Consider the following 18,316-nt stretch of genomic DNA (forward strand, 5'->3'; position numbering starts at 1 on the left):
CCATGCAGTATTTGTCCTTGTGTGACTGAGATATTTCACTCAACATAATGTCCTCCAGGGTTACCCATTTTGAATAATATTGCATGAGTTCCTTGTTTTTTCATTGTGTGTAGTATTCCATTGTGTGAATATACCACAGCTGCTCTATTCATTTGTTTGTTGATGGGCACCTGGGTTGTTTCCAACTCCTTGCTATTGTGAACAAAGCCACAATAAACATGGGTGTGCATATTGTTCATTGTTTATAATGATTACATGTTCATTGTAGAATTTTTTTTTAATGCCCCAAAGTATAAAATAAAAATCACCTTTAGCCTTACTCCCCAGAGATTTCCTTCCCGGCTAAGTCTGTGCGTCTGTACATCTTTCTCATGTCCATCCTGAAGTGAGAAGTAAAAGCCCTCTCTGCCTCTCTCTTCCAGTGTGGGCAGACCGAAGCATGTGCGTGTCATGGCAGGCGCTCTTGAAGGTGATATCTTCATTGGTCCCAAAGCTGAGGTAAATTGTAGGCCAACAAAAGAAGCTTCAAGAACCAGCAAAGCACTGTCATTATTCACCACATGGGAAGTCTCAGCGCTTACATACAGCCATGAGAAAAAGGAGCAATTCTCTTAAAATATTCCTTCATCCTTTTTTCTCTGTTGTCTCACTTACCTTGCTAGTGCTTACAATGACTGTCTTGGTTATCTTTTTTGGCAGAAGCATAGAGGGACATCCCGCCTGGGATACCCTGGGGATGAGTTAATTAGCAGTTTTGGCAGAGCACTCAGGCAGCCAGTAGTAAACAGAACAACACAATCACTATTGCCAACATTAGCCCCAGTGCTGAGACCTAGAGGTGGAGCCAGATTGTTAAAAGAGCCAGAAGATTATGTTCTGGGACCACACTGTGAGGATGTGCCTCCTGTCTCTCATATTAGGGCCACTTGAGGGCCCATGGAGACGCAGAAACCCTCTGCTTTGCTGGGTGCTTGGGCAGGGAGGACAGTCTGTAGGAGAATGGGTATCTCTCTTTAGTCCAGATGTGAGAGCTAAAGCCTTCACATCGTAGTGGGAGCTCAGAGAGCCGAGTATGGCTGCCCCTTTGCAACCACCTCCTGCCAACTCAGCCACAGCACCATTCTTGGAGAGCAAGGTACCTGGCTAAGAGGCTGACTGCTGCTGCCACTTCCTGCTCTCTGCCCCCAGGAGCACCGAGGGCTGCTCTCCATCCGCTACCCAATGGAGCATGGAATTGTCAAGGACTGGAACGACATGGAGCGCATCTGGCAGTACGTCTATTCAAAGGACCAGCTGCAGACTTTCTCAGAAGAGGTAAGGGTCCTGTTTGTGAGCCCCTTTCACACAGGGATGCAGAACTGGCCAAAATCTCAACCTCGGTGATTATGATGCTGAGAACTTGCCAAGAGGATTTGAGTGGTTACTGTGTGCTGGAAACTAGGCCGTATGGTTTTCAGACAGGCTTATTTGATTTTTTTTTTCTACAAAAGGATACTTTAATTTCTGTCCTATAAAGACTATACATGATTTGGAAATGAGACTGTCCCATCAGGGCAACGAAGACACGTCCAGGCTAGACCTTCTCCTTGGTCTGGTCACTCAGAAATATGTTATCTGCTATGATGGTCGTGGCCTGTCTCCGCACATTGTTCTTGTCTGTGTATTCGCCGTAGTCGACCTTTCCTTCAATGTATATTCGAGACCCTTTCTTCACATACTGATAGGCGACGTCCCGCACACTTTTCCTTTGAGGTCTAGGTAGTTTTGTCTCCGTTTTACAAGCAAAGTAACAGAGGTTCAAAGGAAACAAGTACTATTTCTAAGATCACAGAGTGAATAAAGTGGCAAAGCTGGGAGTCAAATCCATGTCCTTTGAACTACAGAGCCTATATATGCTGTAACTTCTAAGGAACTATCAACTCAGAAATGTGAATGAAAATGCTTACTAAAATTCCAGAATTTCCAGAGGAAGAATGTGTTCACTGTTAAAAAAAGTATAGTAAAAATTTTGGAAACATAAAAATTTTAGGATTTTTATCATAATAATTCAGAATTTAGAGCTTAATAGAATCTTCTTGACAGTTGGAGGAGTACTAAATATAGGGGCCTATATAATGAGCTCTGGTAGCTTAGTGTTTAAGCACTCAGCAGCTAACTGAAAGGTCTGTGGTTTGAACCCACCAGCCCCTTCACATGAGGAAGATGTAACTGTCTGCTTTTGTAAAGATTCCAGCTTTGGAAACCCTATGGGATAGTTCTCCTCTGTAGGGCCCCTCTGACTTGGAATTGAATCAGCAGCACAGCAATGAGTAGGATTTATATAATAATCTTAAAGGACAAGAAGGAAGTGAGGGGGTAGAGTAAGCACAGAGTGAGACTTTAAAGAGGGCATGGATTTGCCAAGTTGAGAAACTGACTGTGGCAGAGGAAGGTGATAAACCAGCTTGGCTTTTTTGGAAGGAGTGTGAGAGGTGGCCCCTTAGTCACACAGGAGCATTGCTGAATACTAATGAGGGATGCAGATCTGGTCTTCCCTGATTGCCACCTGGGCATTTTTTTTCACCAGCATCCTGTACTCCTGACGGAGGCACCTTTAAACCCACGGAAAAACCGGGAACGAGCGGCAGAAGTTTTCTTCGAGACCTTCAACGTGCCAGCCCTTTTCATCTCCATGCAAGCTGTGCTCAGCCTGTGAGTAGCAGTCTGGTTGGCCAGCCCAGCCGCTTGGGCAGAATTAACTCTCCTTCAAGTTAGGCTGGTTCAGGGGAGTTTGAGTATCCTGTTAGGGAAGGGTTAAAGGTGGCAGGACAGGGAGAGTTTGGTGCCCAAGGCTCTCTCCTGAGCCTGCTGAGAAGGCCACATGCTGCAACAGCATGGCCATAGAGCCTCTGTAATGTGTTCAAATATTTATTTAGTGCCTCCTGTGAAATACAGCTCTGGTGAAAGTACTACCCCACTCCTTTTCTCTGGTCCCTCATTCCTGCCATGCTTCCAGTGCAGACATCATGCACTGGTGGCCTGCAGGTGGAATTGTTAGGCTCCACCAAAAAAATAGCAAGCCAACATTTAAAGACTTGGGAATTTTATATCAAAATCCAGTTTCAGGCCTCTCTTGAAAAATAGCAAAACCTGATCATTCTATTTTTTTTTTAAAACCTGATCATTCTTGGCTTGCATTTCTTTAGGGCAAAAGTCACCTGGAGCTGCCCTTTTAGATGACATAGTTCACCATTCCCTGCTGCCTTTCCATCACTGAGGCAGCATGTGACAGTTGCTGTTTATCAAAGAATTGAGTTTTTCCTCCTGTCTCAGTAGAAAAACCTGTCTGTGCCCTAGTGTGCCAAAAGAAAGAAAACGAAAGACAGAGCTAGAAGGCCATATGGGGAAGAAAATCTAGTTTTTAATGGGGGTGAAAAATATTCTCTTTTCCCTTTCCCCCTTTCATGTACTTGTCTGGCCCCTGTAGACATTTGAGTCCTTTCCTTCTCTAGAGCATGAAAACTCTGCCTCTGGCCGAGTCCCCTGGAGTGGTTGATGACCAGACCCTCTAGACACAGGGGAGGGAGTTTGGAGGAGCCTCGCTCCTTTCTCCAGGTAGTTCGAGGCTTGCTTCCATGCTCAGGCATCCCTAGTTCTCAGCCAGCCTAAGGAGCACCTTGCAGAGTGCAGCCCACCACTGGGATTAGCAGATCGAACTCTAAAAAGAAGTGTTTCTTCCAAGGCTGAGGGGACAAGGGATAGTGACAGTTTGTCCTCATTGCTTCAGTTACGCCACAGGTCGGACCACAGGTGTGGTGCTGGATTCTGGGGACGGTGTCACCCATGCTGTGCCCATCTACGAGGGCTTTGCCATGCCCCACTCTATCATGCGCATCGACATTGCCGGCCGTGATGTCTCCCGCTTCCTTCGCCTCTACCTGCGCAAAGAGGGCTATGACTTCCACTCATCCTCCGAGTTCGAGATTGTCAAAGCCATAAAAGAAGTGAGTGCTGCTCCAGGGGGCCTTCATGTGGTGCCGAATGGGAGGAGAGCATCCTGGGTGACCTGGGGGTGAAGGGAAGCAAAGCTAGTTTCCATCCTGAGGATCAGACTCCTTTCTCCCAAGCTGCCAGCCACACACTGACAGGTCCACCTTCCTGATGTGCTGCCACCTGGTGGGGGGAACAGAAACGGCTTTTTATTAAGTTAGAAGGGCGATGGGCTTACATTATCATTTTAAATTTTATACCTTGGGTGTAAATTACAAGGATTCATATTGGCACTGTGGTTTAAAACACTTGGATACTGTCCAAAAAATAGTGTGACCCCACCAGCCAGCTCTGCATTGGAGAAAGCTGCAGCAGTCAGCTTCCACGTTTATGGTGTTTCAAACCCTGTGGGGCAGTTCTGCTCTTGCTGTCAGTTGCAGTGGATTGAAGGCTTTAGTTGAGTATAAGCTACAGATGTTCTTTTACATCCTCAAAAAGGCATGAGACATTTTTCTTTTTAAATAAACTGAACTTTCCCCCAAAAGCTACAGGGAAGCCTCTGAGCCAGATAGAAAGAGCTCAGCCACAGTCTTTCTGAGAAATATGAGGAAACTGCTGTCTGGGCCTGGGCTAAAACTGAGCACTGGTTTAAAATTCCAGATCCAAAAATCCAGGGTCCCAAGCTGGCCCACCAGGAATAGGCAGAGCAGCTAAGAAAGCACATTCGAACTGTGACCCTGAGGAGGTCAGCAGAGGGGGCTCCCTGCACCAGTTAGTGGGCAGCAGCTCATAGGACCTCGAGAAGGGCAATTTTCAGTGGCAACACACCGGTCCCCCTGACCTTGACCAAGTGTGCCCTTGATTCCCACCAGCCTGACTGTTGTGCTTGGTTCTGCAGCGAGCCTGCTACCTGTCCATAAACCCTCAGAAGGATGAGACACTGGAGACAGAGAAGGCTCAGTACTACCTGCCTGATGGCAGCACCATTGAGGTAGGTGACTGGACCTCTTCACTCATTCTCCTTAACCCCACAAAGGTTCTGGACCCAGCTGTCCTGACCATGAGAAGATTGGCATCAGATGGACCAAACACAGTGCTGCACAAGGAGGTGGCAAGGACTTTTCCTCCACCTCGTGTGGAGGGGATGAGCCCCCAGAGGTACTTTCCCAGGTCAGGATGGGATCAGGAAGTGGGATGATCAGTGCTGCCCTTGACCTCTCATGGGCACTGCATAAAGTGGCCTTCGGACTGAGCTACCTCTTCCTGAAACTCAGATAAGAAGAAGAAATCCACATGAATGAATGTGTCCAGGTATTAATGCCAAAGGTTACTTAGCTGAAAAATGCTAAAGCTAGGATTAAATGTTTCCTCAGAGGTTCTATATCTTATATTTTGTTCCTCAAAGCCCTTGACATTTTGGATCTTTCCTGAGCCTGGCCTTCAAGACCCCGGTTATAATTAACTGGCCATAGGAGCTTTTCCATTTCTTACTCCCCACCCCAAAAAAGACCTCAGCTGCAGTCCCTGCCTGAAGCTGGCCCTCCACCCTACAGATAGGTCCTTCCCGATTCCGGGCACCCGAGCTGCTATTCAGGCCAGACCTGATTGGCGAGGAGAGCGAGGGCATCCATGAGGTCCTGGTGTTTGCCATCCAGAAGTCGGACATGGACCTGAGGCGCACACTTTTCTCCAACATCGTCCTCTCTGGAGGCTCCACCCTGTTCAAAGGTTGGTCTTGGCTCCTGGGCCCTTCCTCAGGGACTTTCCATACCCTGCTGGGTGGGGCCAACACTCAGAATTGAGATTCTCTTTTTCTGCCTCTGCAGGTTTTGGTGACAGGCTATTGAGTGAAGTGAAGAAACTGGCTCCGAAAGACGTGAAGATCAGGGTAGGAGCATGGCAGGAACCAGACCTGGGGGGACTAGGCCTCCAAGGACCTGCAGTGCTGTGTGGTGTGACTCCTAGCAACAGTTTCTCAGTCTGCACCCTGAGACCACCCTCCCAGAGGGGGACCCGTTATCTTTCTCCCTCTTCACTTGACAGGGGGGCAGTTCCAATACCCACCCCCAGGGTAGGGTCCTAAGCTGAGCACTCCATACGTGGTCTTGCCAAGAAATGATATAAATGGCAGACTGACTTTTGTTGGTTCTGCATCCCTGCCCGGGGGCTCCCTGTAATACAGTCTAGCCACTTAGTAACGGAAGGGAGCTCTGGTGGTCTAGTAGCAAGAAGCTGCACTGCAATCCCAGAGGTATATGGTTTGAATCCACCAGATGCTCTGCTGGAGAAGGAGGGGCAATCTCCTCCTGTGCCAGTCAGATCTGATTTGACAGTACACACACACACAAATTATAAAAATTAAAAAAAATTTAAAAAAAAAAGAAGGGAGAAAGGGAGTTGACCAGCCTGAGGCAAGGAGGGAACCTAAGTGAAGGGTGACGTTTCTGCCGTGGAGTCTATACCCTCTGGGCCTGCAGCTTCCCTGTTTAGCTATAGACACTTAGAGCTGCTAGAAGCCTGCCTCCCTAAATGAATATTCTCCTGACTCATCTACCTACTGCTCAGAGAGGCCACAGAGCTTCTGGAGGGCCAGCAGAACTCTGTCTGCTGAAGGAAGTGCATCCACTGGGGGGACCCTGGTAGCGTGCCCTGTAGGGCATTGTGCTGCTAACCCAGATGGCACCTCTGGTGCTTTGAATCCAGCAGCTACCCTTCTGGGGCGAGAAAGATGGGCAGGCTCCTCCCATGCAATTTACAACCTGTGAAAACCCACTGGAGGGTCAACCATGAGTTGATCCCAACTGAATGAGTTTGAGTTTAGGGTTTGGTTTTTTTTTTGCCTTAGGCAGTAAGATGGGGAATAAAACAGGCATTAGAGGGGAGAGAGGGTGGTGAGTGAATGTCTCAGATACTGTGTCTACTCACCTTACAGATATCTGCACCTCAGGAGAGACTGTATTCTACATGGATTGGGTAAGTAGATTATCTAAAAATAAGAGTAGAGCAGGAAGCTTACCCCTCACCACCACATCCCTTTCTCCCAAAAGTCAGCTGGGGGTTGGCCCCATGGGGACAGGCTTGAAGTAGGGATACCCACTCTCTCACACTGTTTCTTTGGATTCTCTTCACTCCAGAGGTTCTATCCTCGCCTCTCTGGACACCTTTAAGAAAATGTGGGTTTCCAAGAAGGAATATGAGGAGGATGGTGCCCGATCCATCCACAGGAAAACCTTCTAATGTTGGGACATCATCATCACCTCTCTCTGAAGTTAACTCCACTTTAAAACTCGCTTTCTTGAGTCGGAGTGTTTGCAAGGAACTGCCTGTGTATGCAAGTGCGTGTGTGGGTGCGTGGGTACGAGTGTGTGTGCATATTCGAGTGCCGTGTGGCCCAGGGATCCCGGGCCCAGAAAGGACGATGAATTACCCACGATGGCAATGGCCTGAGGCTTGGGGTTGACCACTGACTGGCCCTGACAGGGAAGAGTGCTGGCAGAGGGCCCCACTCCTGTCATCTGGGCATCTATCTGGCTGTGTGGGACTACGTTTACTACCAGAGGGAGGCATGGCAGGAGATAAACCCAACCCCTTCCCAGATGTTGCTGCTGCCTGTTTCAGGCTGGGCTAGCCTCTCCCCTCAGCCTCCAGGGTGGCCCGTCCCAGATAGCTGCTGCCTCCCCTGTTCTGCTCTCGATGCCTCGTGATCAGTGCTGAGGGCTGGAGCCAGGGTTGAGTTCTGTCTGGATTTGGTGTGGCTTGGGTTTGGGAAGCTGGAAGAGCACTCCAGGAGCTGCTGCAAAGATTCTAGGGCCAGGGAGAGGGCAGGAGCTCTCAGGTTCACGCGGGGACCAGGACCACACTGAGCATTTGAGGAGAGCAGGAGCAGTGCTATTTTTGCTGGGCTGCAGAGTTGGGGCTCAGCCCCTAACCCCACCCAGGGGGTCTTGGGAGAGTTTAAGGAGCCTATTGGCTGCAGGTCCTGTAATACTTGTTTATCATCCATCCTTATGTCAATGCCATCTTCAGTTTTATTTATTAAAGTGTTTGTTCAGTAAGGGGACTGAAGAGATTGGAGCTCAGTGCCTCCTGCTCACCAGTCACCCCGTTCACACTAAAGTTTACAGCACCTAAGCTTAGCGTAGCGTCCAGGGCCCCACCACTCCAGTACCCACTGACAATACCCATAAGCCTCAGGGCTGGTGTGGGATTGGGGGCAATCCTCAAATACACTCCACAGCTTCTTTCATTCTCTCCCTTCCACTTGCTCACTGCCCTGGAATCAATAGCCTGGCTGCCGGTTGCATTTTCTGAAATGAGAACCACTTTGGCAGAAGCCCCTTGTAAGAAGGGATGCTGGAGAGTCAGCCGTCTTGGGATAGAAGAGCTGCAATCAGAATGGCATTAACCAAGTTGCCTTTTCTACTCTAGTTGACCCAGGGTGGAGGAAGGGGGCTCAGTTGTAGAAGCAGAAGTTCCCCCTGAGCTGATCTTGTGCCATCCTTGACTTTGGATCTGTTTGGGGAGGGAGGGAGGGAGCCAGACCAGAACGCTAGGATTGATGGGCTCAAGCTCATCGCTGGTCCAGTAGGACCAGGTGCCTGCACTGGACTGGACAGCCCCCCAGCAGCGGTCCAAAGGCCTTTCAGCCCACATGGTGCAAGGCTGGGGCTGGTGACACCAAAACCCACCCAGTTCCAAATTCCAGGCAGTATTGTCCCCCATGCCATCCTATGACCAAAGGCCCCTGCCAGATGTGGGCCACAGCAGCAGGTGTGTGTGAAAGCTATGTGGCGACCCTCGGACTACAGTGTGCTAACCAGCTCACCTCCCTTCTCTCAGCCCAAGCCTATCCCTCGCACAGCCTCGCACAAACCACATTGCCTGGTGGGGCCCAGTATACTTAAATAAAGTCGTTCGATAGACCTGTCAGCTCTTGTCTGCAGCCAGTTCTAGGGGGAAATGGGAAGAGTTGGGTCCCTGAAGCTGAGGCTGAGTGGCCTAGTCTGACCTCTAGAGGGCATTGTTGCACCAGCCAAATTTGTCCCAAGCAAGGCCCAAGTCTGTCATGTGTATTGCTGCTAGTTGGAACCGACTCAAGAGATGACCCTCCAGCAGGTTTTCAGAGGCTGTAAATCACACAGGAGGAGGCTGCTCCTCTTTATTCCTCAGAACAGCTGGTGGATTTGAACCATCTCAGCCTCTGGGTTAGAAGCACAACTCCGTAGCCTCTAGAAGGTTACCAGAGCTCCCTGTCAGGTGTACGGATGCATAGAAATAGAGGATTCCCCCCTAAAGTCCAACTGAGGATCTCCACCACCCAGCTTTTGACATCTGAAATAAGGGGTTCTCAAAACTTTTAATGTGTATCTTGGAAACTTGTTAAAATGTAGTTTCTAGAACTTACTCTTGAATAATCAGTTCTTTCAAAGCCACATATGGGAAAAATAATTGCCAAGCACTTTACAAATATAAGTCATGTGCAGGTCAGGAAATAGAGCCACAGATTAACCTTTTTCCACAGAACAATTATGCCCTTTAAAAGCTAACATTGGAACCCCACCTGTACAGCCCCTAAGCACATCTCAAAAAAACGCCACTGTGGTTCTCAACTGGGAGTAATTCTGCCCCTCAGGACACATTGGACACTGTCTGGAGACATGGTTTTCACAGCTGGGGGTGGGGGCTACTGGCAGTTTAAGGGAGTAGAGGCCAGTGCACTTACTGCTGGACATCCACAACAAAGACATAACCCGCCCCACTCATCCCTAGTGCTCAGCTGAGGAATGCCGGCCTGAAGCCACAGCAGTTCTCAACCCTACCTGCACAGGATCATCGCTGACAGCTTTAAAAAAACCCAGTGCCCGGGTCAAGTTCTAGACCCAGTATCTGTGGGAGTAGGACTCATAAATCAGTGGTACTGCCAACTCAAAAACAAGTGGTTTGAATCCACCCATGGGAGGACGATGGGTAATCGGTGTGATTCACAGCTGGAGGGTCAGCTTGAAATAACAGCCCTTTGAAAACCCTGTGTACAACAGAGCACACTTAGCCGATCTGGCACCTGAGGCGGACCCCACAAATTTGGAAACACAAAGGAGGAACAACAGTTGCAAGGAACCACTAATGACTAAATGTGAGAAGCATGAAGTAGGAAAACACGACGTCATTAAGAAAGAAATGGAAGCTCCATCTCACATACTTTGGACACATGGCCAGGAAGGACTGGCCCTTGGAGAAGGACATCGTGCTCAGAAGGGTGGAGAGACAGCACAGGAGAGGAAGACCCCAGAATTGATGGACTGATAACAGTAACTGGGGTAATGAGGGTAGGTGTGTGGTCAGACTCAAGGCAGGCTTCAGACCAGTTGTCACTATGAGGTGCCGGCAACTCTATGTCACTTAACAATATATCAAAAAGTAACTCTAGAATTGAGAATCTCTTCCTTGGCTTTGGTGTTCAGCAGAACACATGGCAAGTGTCCTGGGACTCCCAGGCCTGGAGGTCTTTTCATTCCAAGCCCTTGTGCACCTTCCAAGCTGCATTTTCTCACTGGGACCTCAGGAAGTGATACAGGTATTAGTGAAATGTGGGAAGATGCTCTCAGCATGCATTTTCTATTGACAGTTCTTGTACTCCCAACCCCATCACCAGACCACAAGTGTACACCGCACAGACCTGAAGTACAAATGACTGCCTTTAATCAGTCTGTATCAAATGAACCCCTTCAGATGGGGGGGGATGAAGGCGTGGAAGCCCTACAGAAGCCAGAAATGGGGTGTGCTACTGTCAGAGCTCCAAGAGACCACCAGAGGGCAGAGGAGGGCCCAGCAGGCAGCGTGCACGCACTGGACAGAAGACACAGCTGCATGATCAGTTGTGGCTCCTGAGCTCACGAGAGAGGCCTCCTCCGCCAGGCAGAGGTGCTGTGCCCTACAGGAACCCCATGGGCACCACAGAGCAGCCCCATCTTTTCTTGGTCCTCTTCTTTCTTCCTGTCCCCTCAGGGGGAACAGATCCCTGAGCACATACATCAGCCCTGCCAAGCTGGCCAAGTCAGTCAAGCAGGAACTGTGACCCCTATGGCACTGCTGGCTCAGCTCCAGGCACTCCCAGGCTGCCATCTGTCCTCTGGGCTGCACCCGAGGAGGGCAGAGGCGCAGGATGCCAGGCTGGCAGAGAGGCTCCTCCTAAGGACTGGGCAGTGTCCTCCCTGCTCACACCGTCTTCACATCCTGGGTCTGGGCCTGTGACAGGTTCTGGCGCTGGGCTTTGACCGCATGCAGGTGTCTCCCGTGCAGTGTGAACTGAGACCAGGTGAACAGCTGCAGCAGGGCACAGATAATGGGCACCAGCACCAGCAGGTAGAAGCAGCCCTGGCGAAGCGTCGGGGCTTGAGCCGGGGGTGGGGCCGGGGGCTCTGGCCAGGGCTGCGCACTCCCCATAGGGGTGAGTGGGGCCTGCTGGAAGAGGTCATGACCTAGGATGAAAGCACAGAAGACACCATCAGCCCTGCTCCCTCAACGCCCACAGTGGGGCAGTGAAGATATCAACGCTTGATTTCTTTCTCTACATCTGCCCCTCCCCTATTCTTCCCTTCTCAGAGGACTCCTCCGTCCACTCAGTAACTTGGGCCAAAAACCTCAAAGTTGCCCTTGACTCCTCAGATTCCTTCATCCACTTATTTCCAGCTCCCCTGCCACCACTCCTGGCCCGAACCTCTATGGCCTCTGCCACAGCCAGTGCTGTGTTCCCACATGGCCTCCACACCATCCAGTCTCCAACAGCCAATGTGAAGGGGCGTCGAAATGATGACCAGACTCCACAATCCATGGAGGCTGGATGAACTCCGGAAACAGCCCAGAAATAATCTCTAAACCTTCAATGTCCCTCGAAGTCATCTCAAAACTGAACAAAAGCTTAGCTACTTCACTACTGAAAAAGGTCTGCCTTGAATATTACAGCCTCTAAGAGCTAAACCATGCCCGCTTAACTTGGAGTCTAACTCAAGGTCACCCTCTGTTGGGCTCTGGGGTGAAACAGTTTTATGAAAGGAGATGGTCTATCCCTCTCCCATGGAGCACCTGAGAAATGTGAACCACCAACCTGACTGGCAGCCCACCATGTAATGCCCCCAAGGTTCCTAAGTTAACAAAAGCAGCTTGAAAACTTAAGATAGCAACCTTGACGGGGAGAGAGAAACAATTCAGAAGAGGAGAATGAAAATGGATGTACGATTCCAAGAATGTCATCAATATCACTGAATTATGCATGCAGAAACTGCTAGGTCAGCATATGTTTTGCTATGTATATGCTCAACAAAACTACGTATACATATATAGATATTAATATTCATACATATATCTGTATATATAAGTCCCTCTATATATATCTGTATCTATCTAAAGAGAAACCAGACTATGTAAATCCTCTGCTTAAAACTCTTCCAGGGAGCTCTGGTGGCCTAGGGGCAAAAAGCTGTGCTGCAATCCCAAAGGTGCATGGTTTGAAACCACCAAATGCTCCACTGAAGAATGAGGGGCAATCTCCTCCTGTGCCAGTCTCATCCAGTTTGACAGTACACAAGGAAAAAAAAACCCACAAAAACCAGCAAAACACCAAACCCCCCAAAAAACCAACCAACAAACCTCTTCCAAGAGTGTCCTTAGACAGGAATAAACTCTAAACCCTGCCGTGATCTGCAAAGCTATTTTCTTCACTACTCCAGATTCACCTCCTAAATACTCCTGATACCTTGGGTCTCTCCACTTAAGGTTTCCCACCACCCAGCATTCCCTGAAATCTTTGTGAGACCCATCTATTTGTCACTCAGCTCACATCTTGATCATCACTTCCTCCACGAGGCCTTCCCTGACCACACTCAGTCATACTATATTTGTGTCTATTTTTTTCATAGCACTTATCACCCACCTGATAGTTTGCTTGACTGTTTTATTTTAAGCCCTACCGTCATGATAGCAAAGACTTATTCCTTGTTACTTCCCTAGCACCTTGCGAAACTTCTGGGACAGAGAAGGTATTCATTCTGTGTCCACTTGAATGAATGAACAGTGGAGAGAATGGAGGGTCTGAGACCCCTCAACCCACATGGGAAGGAAGAGAGGAGGACGGTTAGCCCCAGGTGGCCCAGGGCCAGTCTGTTAGGCACTTCCATTCTCTCTCCCCCACTGGACCCAGATTTCAGGCTTATAAGTTGATGCTCCGGGTAATGCACCCCTAAGAATCTCAAGAATCCCTTGCCAGTCCTAGAATCCTCACCTGTGTAGAAGCAGAGCAGCCAGGTGCCCAGAAGTGGGGCAAAGGTCTGGCCTGGCTTGGTCACCAGGGCAACCATGCCAAAGAGGAGAGCTGAAGCTGCCTGCTTGCGGTGATTCAGCACCAGGTCCTCATCCACCAGGTCAGTGACCACTAAGGTCAACAGCTTACAGGTGCCCTCCGTGAAGACACGGTTACTGCGGGTGGGGAAGGAGAAGGTCAGGTGTGAGGGGGTGGGACAGGTGTGCGAGGGTGAGAGAAGGTGGGGCCGGCATACCTGGCAATGAAGAAGCAGAGCAGGCTGGGGCAGTCAGGGCCAGCCAACAGCATGAGCAGGCTAAGGCCCAGCTTGAGCAGGAAGAGGCCCCGCACCACAGCGTAGACACCCCAGCGCCGGCACAGTGGGAGGAAATAGAGATTGTTGAGATGTGGCGCGACATAGGAGATGCCTGTGAAGAACGGGCCCAGCATCGTGAGGGGGCGCCGCCACGGTCGATCAATGTTTTAACACTCAGTAATCACTTTAGATGCACTGGACACTAACATCGTGCCAGGCAGGTTCTGGGCTAAGAGCTTACTAATCACGCTTTCGTTCAATCCTCTCAACCCTTTGAGGCAAATACTATTATCCCTACTTTACAGATGAGACCTCAAGGCCACAAATGATTAAATGACATCCCCAAGATCACAGAGGAGTAAGGCAGTCCTCGTGCATGTGCCCCGCTATACCTCCCCCCACCCCGGCCACCTATCAGACAACAGCTCCCCATGTTAACCAGTACTGCACCTCGTCATCCTTGTGTGATACCAGCACCCATGGGCTAACTACTGCCATGGGATCCCACCCCTTCTTCTGGGTAACAACTCAGGGCCAGAGATGCAGCCATCACAGCTGTCATCCTTGCCCTCTGACCCCCAGGGGACCCCTACTGGTTCTAGCCTACAAGCCTCTGTCCTTCCAGCCTAAGACACTCACCCAACAGGAAAGAGCCCGTGGACAGGGAGATGTGGTCTGACAAGAGATGCTCCAAGAACAGAGGGAAGAAGTTGCTGTTGAAGTGGCAGTGAAAGACCTGCAACCCAACGGGGGCCATGAGGGGGCTGGGAGGGGAGCCCGCATGCTTTCCTCGGTCCTCAGAGCAGCAAGGAGAGCAGGTCTTTATCTCCATGTCCCTCAACATGGAATATGCTGGAATAAAATCCCTGCTTTTTCATCTACCTATGCTAAAAATTCAGCAGGCATGATAAAATAGTAATGAAAGCAATTAAGTTTTTCTTTTTCGTTAAAAACGTTTTAATAAATACATAGTGATAAAACAATTTCACAATTTCTTTCTAAATGTGGATATCTTAAATACATCATGTGTTTTAAGTGTGACACTTAGATCACCTATAGCCCCTAGGCTCACAAATCCTCACTTTACAGGCGAGGCCAATGCTGCCCAGAGAGGCAGAGACCTGCCTCAGATCACATGGGCAGTTAGGTGTTCAAATCCCAGTCTCCCTGTGTTCCTTTGATAGAACCATTCAACAGTCCTCACATGAGACCCAGAATTGACCGCCCAGCTCTTGAGGAACCTCATTCCCCAGCCATCCTGGGAAGGGGCTGCTTCCCATACCTGCACCAGGTCCATGCCCACGAACCACAGGAAGTTCCGGTGGCGTGCCAGCTGCCGGAGATACTGGCCCAAGGTGATGCCGCCAGCTTCCTTGGTGCCCACAAGCAGTTCCTCTCCACACAGGCTACAGGGCAGAAAGGAGTTGAGACCTACCCGGGACTGGCCAGAGCCATTCCCTGACTCTGAACAGACACCCATCAGTCAAGGGACCCAGCCAAGACACTAGACTCTACAGAATGATGGTGGGGACCTGCGGAATCAGGGCTGGCCACTCACCTGCCATCCACAGCCACGCCAGAACACCCTGGCTCCCTGCCAGTTGCTTCAACTCGCCTTCTCAACAGCCGAATGGCCCCCACAAAGCCCAGCCCAGAGCCAGCGGCCAGTGCCACACAGAAGGCACGGAAGGAGGAGAAGTCCTCCTTGTTCCAGAAGGCATAGGAAGCAAAGACAGAGAGAGAGCCAGCAGCACTGAAGAGTGAACAGTAGAAGTTGAGGTGGGTGCGGTCATGGGCCGAAAGGGCCAGGTCAGCCAGCAAGGCGTGATGGTGCAGGTCCACAAGGGTCAGGAAGCCGTCGTAAAGGCACAGACACAGCAAGAACTGCAGGCCAGCCGGGGCCCAGGGTACCCAGAAGGCCAGGAACGACAACGCCAGCAGAGGTCCATGCCAGCCCAGTGCCCGCACCCGTGCCAGTATCACGGCCTTCGAGGAGAGCCCGGTGCCCAACCTGCCAAGGAGAGCAGGGATGTTGGGAGATGCCCTTCAGCCTTGGCAGGCTCCAGCTGCCCTGTCCCAAATCCTAGAGGAGGGATGGAGGCCCAAATATGGGACCAACACCAGATACTGCCCCCTGCCACCCCAGACCCCAGCTTCTAATCTAAGGAAGTACAGTGACCAGGGAGTACAGGCCTCCTGTGCCCAAATTTCTTCCCTGACAGCGTGCCACTGCTGATGGCCAAAGGGCAGTGGCATACTCACATCTCAGGGGATAGGACAGTGATGGGATCCAAGCAGGATGGGATAATGGAATCTGCCAGAAGCAGCAGGGAATGCTCTGGTTCACAGCTCAAGGTGGGAGTGGATACCCCCCACCATGAGCAAGGTAAGGGTTAGTCATGGCCATTTCTCCAAACTGGACAAAGACAGCTTGGACCGTAAGAGCAGAGGAGGCCTAGACAGCTGAAAACAGTACTCCCCTTCCTCCCTCGCACCCCCCATCCGGATAGAGATCCTCCAGCCCCCTGGATGTGGTAGGGTGGGAACTGCCCCCCAGATACAAACCGAGGCTGGGAGCTGAGGAACCGGCGGTCACTGAGCCAGCCGAAGAGGGGGTCGTTGAGGCTGTTCCAGAGGAGAAACACCGTCTACAGGCAGGGGGCAGGGGTGGCAGGTGGGCTCCAAGAAGCCTCGTCCCAGACCTCTTCCCAGTGCTCAAAGATGGCCCCACTTTGCTGCCTTCAAAACTTTGCTCTGTCAGTGCCTCTGCTAATGTCCACTCTACCAGCCACTGTCCCCAGTGAACCCCTCTAGAACTCAACTGACAAATTAATATCTGTGAGTAGAATATTGTAAATCAGATATGTGATCACAGAGATCAATGCTGAGCTCATGGCCAATCCAATGTCCACTGCAGGAGTCACCCAGGCCTCTACCTCTCTTGTTAAGTCTCATGGACCATTGACCTGCCCATGCCCCCACCTAGGTAGATTGCACCCACAATTTGTCTGGCCACATGTGCATCCTTGAGGCTCCCCCGAGCTGGCCGACCAAGCACTGACCCTTACCTCTCCAAGCCAGAAGGCTGTCTTGTCGATCTTGTACACTGACACGAAGGTGTCCACATAGTAGAGCAGGAACACATTGTGTAGGATGGAGATGAAGAGGGCCAGCGAGCCATAGACCACAGCGGTAGGCAGGGCCAGCAACCAAGCCAAGGGTCGGGCCATCCCGTGGCGGTCAGCCCCAGCCTCAGCCTCAGGACGGAGGCCTCATGGCTGTGGGAGGTCTCACCAGCCTCGTCCCTGGGGGAGAAGGAGCCAATTGTATTAGGGAGCAGGGCCTATTCTGCCCCTCACCTTGAGTCCCTCAGAACTCCCTTCCACTAAGAGAAAGTCTGACATAAAGTCAAGGACTCACCAATGAGGTGCTGCTGAAACAATGCTGGGCTAGGTGCCCCTTCCCTGGGAGTGACCCAGAGAAAATGATAAAACCCGTGGGAAGAGAAGCCTGGGCCCTAGTATCTGCTGAGCCAGGCTGTAAGCCACGAGCTGGGTGTTTATTATCTTTCTCCACACTACAGAATATTCCGAGGTGATAATACCAGCATTGAGCCCAGTGTTTTTACAAAAAAACAATGGTCTACTTCACCCAGACTCAGTTTCCCCTTCTGTATCTAGTAAAAGGAAATGACCACAGCTACTCTACAGTGGAAGCATCAGGATTAAATAAGCAGCTCATATAAATGCCCCATAAATGGATGTGGATGGTGTCACTACCATCTTTACAAAAAAACACTACAAAGTTCAAAGCACTACTATGGTTTTCTTTTTTTTTTTTTACTACTATGATTTTATATTCGAGCAACAACAAGCTCAGAGATGTTACGTGACTTGCTCAAGGTCACACAGCACCCCTCCACCAAAAAAAAAAAAAGATATTAAATTTGAATTCTGGCCTATATGGCTCCATAAACCTGTTTGGCCACTGAGCCACTGAACCTAGTCAATAGGGAGGGTCCTAGAGACTGGTGCTGAGAAAGGGAAATTCGGATGGCTGTTCCTGATGTGACAAAATGAATGAGTTCACAGGATCTTGTACCCTTTGATCCCCATATTTCACCTTAAAGAATTTATCCCAAAGATATGTGTAAAGATATCTGTGACAGCAACATTTATAAACAGAAAAAAAGCTGGGCAGAGGCCAAGAGCCTAATAAAGGGGCTGGCCCAGTAAGCTCCCTGGTCTCCAGAACTGCAGAGAAAGGGCCTGCGCATGTGGGCAACAATGCCACACGGGCAAGAAAGATGAGAACATACGAGAAAAGAGAACAAAGCACGTGAGTGCCTGGCTCCAACCAGGCCGACATGTGCACAAGGTTACAATGACCAGAGAAAAAGCATCCAAAGTCAAGACTCTTAGAGAGCATGACTCCTCCAACTAGAATCTGCCCCAGCCACCAGGGCTCTGTTAAACGGTTAAACTCTGTCAAAAGGTGCTGACCCAGTCAGGGGATTTCTAACACACTCCCAGGTGAGGTCCATGAACACACTTCAGGCCATGTGCAGGCCTGTCTGTCACTCACATTTTTAAACTCAAAACTGCTGTTTTGTTTTGTCTTGTTTTTTCAGAAAAATAATTCCCATGTGTGTTTGCTTGAGCTCCAGAGGGAAGCTATGGGAGTTTCCTTCTCCAACACCTTGCTGTGGGTTGTGCTGTGTCTCAAAAAAAAAAGAA

The 18,316-nt window shown here is 50.2% G+C and overlaps 3 protein-coding genes across 5 annotated transcripts in view; 1 reads left to right on the top strand and 2 right to left on the bottom strand.

The window, feature by feature from the left end:
* ACTR1A (ARP1 actin-related protein 1 homolog A, centractin alpha (yeast)) overlaps positions 1 to 7,504 on the top strand; it is a 19,752-nt gene extending 12,248 nt beyond the window's left edge. Inside the window, exons 2-10 of one of the 3 annotated variants that reach the window (XM_006879979.1) lie at positions 423 to 498; positions 1,189 to 1,314; positions 2,567 to 2,691; positions 3,767 to 3,983; positions 4,868 to 4,960; positions 5,523 to 5,697; positions 5,796 to 5,857; positions 6,902 to 6,942; positions 7,104 to 7,468. In XM_006879979.1, the coding sequence (XP_006880041.1) occupies positions 451 to 498; positions 1,189 to 1,314; positions 2,567 to 2,691; positions 3,767 to 3,983; positions 4,868 to 4,960; positions 5,523 to 5,697; positions 5,796 to 5,857; positions 6,902 to 6,942; positions 7,104 to 7,206 (990 nt within the window). In that variant the 5' untranslated portion in view covers positions 423 to 450 and the 3' untranslated portion in view covers positions 7,207 to 7,468. Of the gene's footprint in view, positions 1 to 422; positions 499 to 1,188; positions 1,315 to 2,566; positions 2,692 to 3,766; positions 3,984 to 4,867; positions 4,961 to 5,522; positions 5,698 to 5,795; positions 5,858 to 6,901; positions 6,943 to 7,103 lie in introns of all 3 variants that reach the window. The other 2 variants (XM_006879978.1, XM_006879980.1) reach the window with 2 other exon arrangements.
* Positions 1,574 to 2,497, bottom strand: LOC102863544 (single-stranded DNA-binding protein, mitochondrial-like). Its single transcript, XM_006880099.1, has 2 exons — positions 2,490 to 2,497; positions 1,574 to 1,754 (listed from the first exon to the last, which is right to left on the bottom strand). Exons 1-2 carry the CDS (start codon positions 2,495 to 2,497, stop codon positions 1,574 to 1,576), a joined length of 189 nt encoding a protein of 62 aa, XP_006880161.1.
* A 3,632-nt stretch (positions 7,505 to 11,136) lies between the features above and the next one.
* On the bottom strand, positions 11,137 to 16,889 carry TMEM180 (transmembrane protein 180). The gene is made up of 8 exons (XM_006879981.1): positions 16,649 to 16,889; positions 16,146 to 16,228; positions 15,139 to 15,591; positions 14,863 to 14,986; positions 14,220 to 14,316; positions 13,521 to 13,692; positions 13,247 to 13,440; positions 11,137 to 11,447 (listed from the first exon to the last, which is right to left on the bottom strand). Exons 1-8 carry the CDS (start codon positions 16,808 to 16,810, stop codon positions 11,185 to 11,187), a joined length of 1,548 nt encoding a protein of 515 aa, XP_006880043.1. The 5' UTR covers positions 16,811 to 16,889; the 3' UTR covers positions 11,137 to 11,184.
* Positions 16,890 to 18,316: the final 1,427 nt, after the last annotated feature.

This window comes from Elephantulus edwardii, unplaced genomic scaffold (genome assembly GCF_000299155.1).
Source record: "Elephantulus edwardii isolate Elephantulus edwardi_28Jun2011 unplaced genomic scaffold, EleEdw1.0 scaffold00006, whole genome shotgun sequence".
Taxonomy (NCBI): domain Eukaryota; kingdom Metazoa; phylum Chordata; class Mammalia; order Macroscelidea; family Macroscelididae; genus Elephantulus; species Elephantulus edwardii.

Bases quoted from the DNA above. Each gene is read 5' to 3' on its own strand.
- TMEM180 (XM_006879981.1), bottom strand. From the start codon at position 16,810: ATGGCCCGACCCTTGGCTTGGTTGCTGGCCCTGCCTACCGCTGTGGTC. The intron at 16,229-16,648 runs GTAAGGGTCAGT...CCCTGCCTGTAG, and splicing joins CAGCCTTCTGGCTTGGAGAG to ACGGTGTTTCTCCTCTGGAA. The intron at 13,441-13,520 runs GTATGCCGGCCC...CCCCACCCGCAG, and splicing joins CTCTGCTTCTTCATTGCCAG to TAACCGTGTCTTCACGGAGG.